General features: G+C 48.3%; 1 protein-coding gene across 1 annotated transcript; it reads right to left on the bottom strand.

Moving 5' to 3' along the window:
• Positions 1 to 3,149: 3,149 nt before the first annotated feature.
• Positions 3,150 to 4,686, bottom strand: LOC123059278 (chitinase CLP). Its single transcript, XM_044481880.1, has one exon. The coding sequence runs from the start codon at positions 4,648 to 4,650 to the stop codon at positions 3,376 to 3,378; it is 1,275 nt and encodes a 424-aa protein (XP_044337815.1). The 5' UTR covers positions 4,651 to 4,686; the 3' UTR covers positions 3,150 to 3,375.
• Between the last annotated feature and the right edge of the window lie 4,244 nt (positions 4,687 to 8,930).

The raw sequence follows: 8,930 nt of genomic DNA, 5'->3' as shown, positions 1-8,930 counted from the left end.
ACGTGCACATGCATGGATGCACTATTGGACAAAATATGATGTCATCATAAATTCCCCCCTTTTGAAAGTTCAAATGTTTTGTAGCTCAATACATTGGTCTGATTCAAAATTTGTTTTGGCCATTAAATCTTGCGCGAGGAGACCTTCAAAAGTAAGTCCCATGCTGGTATCTTCCAATGAATTTTTGGGGGTCAAAAGTTACAATGTTTTGTCTACGTAAATTACCACGTCTGTGATATGTAAGTTATCATGTTGTTTACACAAAAGTTATCGGATATAAAAAATGGATCCCAAACCTTCTTCCCACATCCACATGCATGCATGGAATAAAAGACAAAAATTGATGTCATTCTAGATTCATCTCATTTCAAAAATTCATAGTGTTTTGTAGCTCAAACCATTGGTCTGATTCAAAATTTATTTTATCATTAAATCCGCAGTGACCAGACCTTCGAAACTAGATCTCATGTAGGTATATTTTGACGACCTTTTTACTCAAAAGGATCAGGCTGCGGTACCTAAGTTATCAGGCTGCCGTACGTAAGATATCGTGATGTTTACATAGAAGTTACTGGGCATGAAACGTAAACTTCTTTTGCAAAGTGTTAATGTTTTTGTCTGTTGAAAGTTTTCACTCGGTACTATGAGACTTACGCATAATTTTTCATGTGTTGTTATCAGCAAACTATATGATGGTTGTCGAATTACTCGTAGACAGTTATCGATCCCCAAACTAGATCTCCACCACAAACACTAATGTAACTACATGACTACCTCGATGGTGAATGTAACTTAACACTTTGGACAAACTTTAGCACGGGCAACATGTAACTATATTTATCTCATATTGATAATTAACTATAGCATGTGCATCTTGATGACCACATAATCATTGTGTTGATAAATGTAGCACGGGCGGCCTGGTAACTTTAGCATGAGCAGTCTGATAACTATGACATGATTAGCTTGGTAACTACAACATGATCAGCCTGATAACTTCAACATGGGCAGACTAGTAACTATAACATAAGAAATCTGGTAACTTAAGCCCAAGTAGTACAGTAACTTTAGCATGCACAACCCATAAATGTGTATTCCCCCCTCCCCGACCCATCTGACAAGGGAATACTGCGGAAAAGTGGTTATATCTTACCTCGAGATGACCCACCACCTCCCCTTTGTTGACATGCCCTACCTCTCTGACTTCATCTCTTCTAGTCCCTCATGTTTCCCATCACCAACATCACCCTCATCGTCGTTGGAGCATTTGTGATTCTCGAGGCATGTGAAGTGAAAGAACAAATGACACACTAGAGAACTCCCACTAATTAAATAGGAAAAGATGTTTCTCTATAATAATACAATAGTAAGGCAGGGTCAAATAGGTTAGGTTGCAACTGTTAAATTTAAATCTAGTTCAGTTGGTTACTGTGCAAGTTTTTTTTTGAGACACTTTCACCAAGCTTTAATCAAATCTCCAAAATGTTTACAGGTAAGAATAGCAGCTCCCCTGGTTGGCCTAACCATACATGCCTACCAAACCCGAGAGTTAAAACGTGCTTAGTGAGATTGTGAGCCTCGAAATTCGAGCTCCTAGACTCATGAACGATATTACATACCGAAAAACACAGTGAGCGTATTTCATGTACTATGGCACCATGCTCAGCCGCTAAATTCTGCTTGATGTCGTTCACCACTGTCTTGCAATCTGACGCAATCATTACCGTGCAAGTGGCTTCTGCTATCTCGTGTGTGTGTGCGCGCGTGCGCGCAGGGGCGGATCTGGGCCCCGGCCCCCCAGGCCCAGGCCCAGGGCGTGGCTTTTTATTTATTTATTTATTACGTAGCTATGTTTTTGAATGGGCCCCGGCTTAGCCCAACAAACAGCCAAGGCTCAGGCCAGTCGTCCACTACACACAGCCCAGGCCGCCCCACAGCACGCCCAGACCTAGCCACGCACACGCACGCGAACTCCAGTGCGTCAAGTGTCGTCGCGCCAAGGCAGCCGCCGTCGCCCGCCCGCCAGTGACTCCCCTTCGCTCCGGAGCTCCCTGGCCGTCCCAGGTCCATCCGCCGCGGCGCCGCTCGCCTGATCTCCTGCTCCGCGCCTCCGCCCGCTCGCCCGCTCGCCACTCTGCTCCGCCCCTCGCCCGCTTGCCCGCTCACCGGCTCTGCTCCGCCGCTCGCCCGCTCACCGGCTCTGCTCCGCCGCTCGTCCGCTCACCCGCTCTGCTCCAGCCTCTCCTCGTCTCCGCCGTCCGCCACGCCGTCTGCCCTCCGTCGCACTGCTAGTTTGGTGCTAATTTATATAGGTTGAACATTTGATGTTAATTAGCTAATATGTGGAGGTGCCTTTGCGCTACTGCCTTCTGGTAATGGTTGCTGCTGTTGTTAAAATTTTATAGATTGAACATTTTTTGATCTGCTATAATGGTTGTTGCTGCTGTCAAATATTCAATTTCATTTGAATTGTATTTGAATGTGAATGGTGTTGTTGTAGTCTTGCTGATGTTGATATCAATTTCATTTCATTTTGTAGAAATAAAAAATGAAGAGATACTTTTCATCGGTGGCCGCAACGAAAGTGTCTATACCCGGTGTTTTAGCGGGAGGGAACCAAAGATTTGGTGCAGTTGAGCCATATTTGAGGTATTCTTTTGAGATAGCTATAGCTTGACGGACAAAAAAAATTCTCTCGCGACGAAATTTTTTTTTTTGGTGCCCTGGGCTTGCTCCAATCCTGGCTCGGCCCCACACACACGTGCCCGCGCGGGGGAGGGGGTGATGCGGGGTGGTACTAATATTGAATCCTGCCTGTCTCACCTTGTACAGTTTTTCCTAAAAAAAATTAGACACACATAACGAGAGAGAGGGGGAGGGAGAGAGAGGGAGAGAGAGAACAATGAATAATAGCGCTTGGACTAAAAAAATGGAGAACCGGACAGAAAAATCGCAAAATCCTGCGGGGATGTATATTTTTTTGCATATTGTATTGTATTTATTTGTTACTGTAGACGTTGATACTTTTAAATACAAATTTCATCGAACTTTATAAAGTTTGACTTTATAAAAAAATATCATGTGATGTTTGACTTAAGAGAAATCTTTACGAAGTTTAGAAGACTAATATCCGAATGGAAAAAAGAAAGAGAAGGAAAGAGAGTAACAGTTTTGCTACTTGCCCAATTGTTTGAATATAGCAACCACACACAAACAAGTGCAATTTTCTTAAATGGGGTGAATATCTCTTAGCATGGCGGAACCGCGTGACAAACGTCGCAGGCCTAACACCATGATCAAGATCAATAACACTGAGCATCCAGTAATGAATACTTCAGTAGAGATACGGATTTATTATCACCGACCATAAAATGCCTAGGCGCTGCGAGTAGTGAAATTGAAGTGGCTGCACTGCGTGAAGGACGGCAGCCTGGCGAACCCCAGCCGCTTCTTCTTCTTCATGTCGAACTCCAGCACGGTGTTCTCCATCTGGAACCCTCCGATGAGCACCGACGGCGCGCTGCCGTCCCCGCCCTTCACCCCCTGCATCTGCACGAACGCCAGGCACGCCGTTGTGGGCCCCATGTCCACCATCAAGCTCAACCCGTCCATCGTCCAGTTCTTCCCGCCGCCCAGCGTCAGCGTCACGGCCGGCACCAGGTAGCCGATCCGCGTGTTGGCCAGCGTCCGCCTGTCGTAGCACAGCTGGAACGGCGCGTAGGGCTTCACCGCTTTCGCCACGGGCCCGCCCTGCGCACCCTGCTTCGCCAGGGCCTTGGTGAACGCGTCCACCAACGGGAGGAACACGTCGGAGCGGAGCAGCGTGAAGGGCGACCTCGTGCAGAGCACCGCGCCGCCGGTGGCGAGCGCCTGCGCCGGGACGGGCACGCGGGCGCTCTCCACGGCGATGGACTTGATCGTGATGTAGTGCGCGGGGTTGCCCTTCTTGGCGACGAGCGGCGTGTAGGCCAGCTCCTTCGTGTAGTCCCTCTCCGGCTGCGCCATGAAGTGGAGCGGGCCGCCGCCGAAGACGGCCACGCCGGGGTCGGCGGAGAGGCCACGGGGCAGACATAGGAGGAACTTGTTGGAGACCTTCTGCGCGGACGCCACCTGCGCCGGCAGCGCCAGGTCGGAGCCCGCGAGCCCCGCCACGCCCGAGGCGCCCTGCGGCAGCGACTCGAGGAGTTTGCTGGGCGCGCACGCGGCCACGGCCCGCACGTTCACCTGGCTCACCGGGTTCTTCCCGTCGGTGGTGTTGGCGACGAACCTGGTGTGGATCAGGTCCCCGGCCGCGCACGCGCCCGTGACTGGGTTGTACGGGAAGGCCTTGCATACCTTGTGACTGTGGTCGCAGAGCTTGTCAGCCGCGCTCTCGGTGCAGCTCGGGGCGTGGTACTTGTTCGCGAGCCTGCATGTGTCGCTCTTGCACGGGAACGCCGCCGGCAGGTGGTCGGGCGCGCACGTCGACCAGACGAGCGGGCCGGCGGTGTCGACGACGATGTTGGCGCCGTAGTGGAATGGGATGGTGTAGAGGCGGGTGGCGGGGTCCTTAGTGACCGGGGCGAGCACCGACCGAGCACTTTTGCACGACGCCGGCCACGCCAGCACGGCTAGCGAGACGGCCATGGCGAGGAGGTGGAGCCGCGCCATCTTTCGTGGGCGGAGAGGTTTGTTGGTGGTGTTGACCTTGCGAGTGTGGCATTCCGTCGGTGGGTACGACCTTCTTTATATAGTGGAGGTGAGGCATGTGCGATCTCTCGAGTCTCGGCACCGGAATTAATGGCGATTTCCCGTCGACGATGAGGAGTGTACTATAGGAGTAGTCAAATTGTTTTCGACTGCCAAAGTGTCGGATCTTGCTGCGGCGTGCACAGGAAGGTGTGCATGCATGGGCGTGATCCATGCAGGGTGAGACTGACTGACCGAGTGCAAAGCCCATGTTCATTTCTGTCCATTTCTGTGCACAGGAAGGTGCTTCCATGAGATGCATTGACCTTCTGACAGATCGCACCGACGAGGAGGATTCCGATGCACGCCATCAATCAAGCATCTGCAGAATTGAGACTAACAATGAGTAACTGGTTTAAACATAAACCAGATTGATGGGTGAAAACGTTTCCATACTCTTCATTATCAACTGTGAATAGGCAATTTCATGCTAATTCATTGGATGTATATTTTTTGATCTGAACTTCACAAATCTGCAAGTTTTATTTGACTTGCATGGTAAGTGCACAAGTTTTACCATACTGCTAGTTAAGAAGAGTAGCATGGTTGTTGTACTGCCAGTTGTAGCATAAGAAAGAGAGCAACAACGCGCACGCTCACTCACTTACTCCCATGCCATGCCACGGCATGCAGCGCAACGCGAATCGTCTTGCGTGAATCGCATTCGAGTTTGGCCTAATGTTATCATCTTGCTAGAAGAACTACTTTTTTGCATGGCAATGCAGTGCCTACCTTTGGATATACACGTGTTAATACTCGATCTCGGTGGCCCGTCCTTGGACGGCTTTGCCTACTTGCTGGCGGATGACACAAGAGGGGGGATTCTACTTGCTAGGGATACCACGGTACTGCAGGTAGATCGTATCCAGAGGGATACTAACTTCCTCACGGGATTGGTACACCCTAGATCAGGAGAGGATTGGTGGATTTCGGTGGTTTATGGCCCCCAAGGAAACGAGGCGAAAACCCAGTTCCTGGAGGACTTGGCGGCTAGGCACGCGTTCTGCCCTGGACCTTGGATGGTGCTCGGTGACTTTAACATGATCCTGCGTGCAAATGAGAAGAGCAACACTAATGTCAATCGAACGATGATGAACAAATTCCGGAGCTTTGTTGATAGTACCGAGTTGAAGGAGCTTTATATGCACGGGCGTCGATTCACCTGGTCGAGTGAAAGAGAAAACCCAACTCTCACTAGAATAGACAGGGTCTTGGTCTCGGTTGATTGGGAGCTGGCTGAAGGAAATATGCCCTAGAGGCAATAATAATGTTATTATTTTATTTCCTTATATCATGATAAATGTTTATTATTCATGCTAAAATTGTATTATCCAGAAACATAATACTTGTGTGAATACATAGACAAACCAAACGTCACTAGTATGCCTCTACTTGACTAGCTCGTTAATCAAAGATGGTTATGTTTCCTAACCATAGACAAAGAGTTGTTATTTGATTAACGGGATCACATCATTAGGAGAATGATGTGATTGACTTGACCCATTCCGTTAGCTTAGCACTCGATCGTTTAGTATGTTGCTATTGCTTTCTTCATGACTTATACATGTTCCTATGACTATGAGATTATGCAATTCCCGTTTACCGGAGGAACACTTTGTGTGCTACCAAACGTCACAACGTAACTGGGTGATTATAAAGGAGCTCTACAGGTGTCTCCAAAGGTGAATGTTGGGTTGGCGTATTTCGAGATTAGGATTTATCACTCCGATTATCGGAGAGGTATCTCTGGGCCCTCTCGGTAATGCACATCACATAAGCCTTGCAAGCATTACAACTAATGAGTTAGTTGCAAGATGATGTATTACGGAACGAGTAAAGAGACTTGCCGGTAACGAGATTGAACTAGGTATTGAGATACCGACGATCGAATCTCGGGCAAGTAACATACCGATGACAAAGGGAACAACGTATGTTGTTATGAGGTCTGACCGATAAAGATCTTCGTAGAATATGTAGGAGCCAATATGGGCATCAAGGTCCCGCTATTGGTTATTGACCAGAGAGGTGTCTCGGTCATGTCTACATAGTTCTCGAACCCGTAGGGTCCGCACGCTTAACGTTCGTTGACGATATAATACTATGTGAGTTATGTATGTTGGTGACCGAATGTTGTTTGGAGTCCGGGATGAGATCACGGACATGACGAGGAACTCCGGAATGGTCCAGAGACAAAGTTTGATATATGGGATAATAGTGTTTGGTCACCGGAAGGGTTCCGGAAATCACCGGAAGGGGTTCCGGATGTTTCCCGAAATGTTTGGGTACGAGAACACTTTATTTGGGCCAAAGGGGAAAGCCCACAAGGTTTTTGGAAAGCGCAAAAGGAAGTTTTGCGGAGTCCAGGGGCCAGACGCCAGGGTCCCTGGCGTCTGGGTCCAGACGCTGGGAACCCTGGCTTCTGGCCCTAGAGTCCGAGAAGGACTGTTGCCTTTCGGGTGAAACCGACTTTGTGGAGGCTTTTACTCCAAGTTTCGACCCGAGGGCTCAACATATAAATAGAGGGACAGGGCTAGCACGAAAGACACATCAAGAAACACCAAGCCGTGTGCCGGCAACCCCGTCTCCTCTAGTTTATCCTCCGTCATAGTTTTCGTAGTGCTTAGGCGAAGCCCTGCGGAGATTGTTCTTCACCAACACCGTCACCACGCCATCGTGCTGCCGGAACTCATCTACTACTTCGCCCCTCTTGCTGGATCGAGAAGGCGAGGACGTCACCGAGCCGAACGTGTGCAGAACTCGGAGGTGCCGTGCTTTCGGTACTTGGATCGGTCGGACGTGAAGACGTATGACTACATCAACCGCCTTGATATACGCTTCCGCGAACGGTCTACGAGGGTATGTAGACAACACTCTCCCCTCTCGTTGCTATGCATCACCATGATCTTGCGTGTGCGTAGGAATTTTTTTGAAACTACTACGTTCCCCAACAGTGGTATCAGAGCCTAGGTTTTATGTGTTGATGTTTTATGCATGAGTAGAACACAAGTGAGTTGTGGGCGATATAAGTCATACTGCTTACCAGCATGTCATACTTTGGTTCGGCGGTATTGTTGGACGAAGCGGCCCGGACCGACATTACGCGTACGTTTACGCGAGATCGGTTCTCCCGACGTGCTTTGCACAAAGGTGGCTAGCGGGTGACAGTTTCTCCAACTTTAGTTGAACCAAGTGTGGCTACGCCCGGTCCTTGCGAAGGTTAAAACAGCACCAACTTGACAAACTATCGTTGTGGTTTTGATGCGTAGGTAAGATTGGTTCTTGCTTAAGCCCGTAGCAGCCACGTAAAACTTGCAACAACAAAGTAGAGGACGTCTAACTTGTTTTTGCAGGGCATGTTGTGATGTGATATGGTCAAGACATGATGCTAAAATTTTATTGTATGAGATGATCATGTTTTGTAACCAAGTTATCGGCAACTGGCAGGAGCCATATGGTTGTCGCTTTATTGTATGCAATGCAATTGCGCTGTAATGATTTACTTTATCACTAAGCGGTAGCGATAGTCATGGAAGCATAAGATTGGCGAGACGACAACGATGCTATGATGATGATCAAGGTGTCGCGCCGGTGACGATGGTGATCACGACGGTGCTTCGAAGATGGAGATCACAAGCACAAGATGATGATGGCCATATCATATCACTTATATTGATTGCATGTGATGTTTATCTTTTATGCATCTTATCTTGCTTTGATTGACGGTAGCATTTTAAGATGATCTCTCACTAATTATCAAGAAGTGTTCTCCCTGAGTATGCACCGTTGCGAAAGTTCTTCGTGCTGAGACACCACGTGATGATCGGGTGTGATAGGCTCTACGTTCAAATACAACGTGTGCAAAATAGTTGCACACGCGGAATACTCAGGTTATACTTGACGAGCCAAGCATATACAGATATGGCCTCGGAACACGAAGACCAAAAGGTCGAGCATGAATCATATAGTAGATATGATCAAGATAGTGATGTTCACCAATGAAACTACTCCATCTCACATGATGATCGAACATGGTTTAGTTGATTTGGATCACGTGATCACTTAGAGGATTAGAGGGATGTCTATCTAAGTGGGAGTTCTTAAGTAATATGATTAATTGAACTTAAATTTATCATGAACTTAGTCCTGGTAGTATTTTGCAAATCATGTTGTAGATCAATAGCTCGCGCTGTTGCTTCCATGTG

Source organism: Triticum aestivum, chromosome 3A (assembly GCF_018294505.1).
Source record: "Triticum aestivum cultivar Chinese Spring chromosome 3A, IWGSC CS RefSeq v2.1, whole genome shotgun sequence".
NCBI lineage: Eukaryota > Viridiplantae > Streptophyta > Magnoliopsida > Poales > Poaceae > Triticum > Triticum aestivum.
This window is presented reverse-complemented; position numbering and strand designations above follow the sequence as displayed.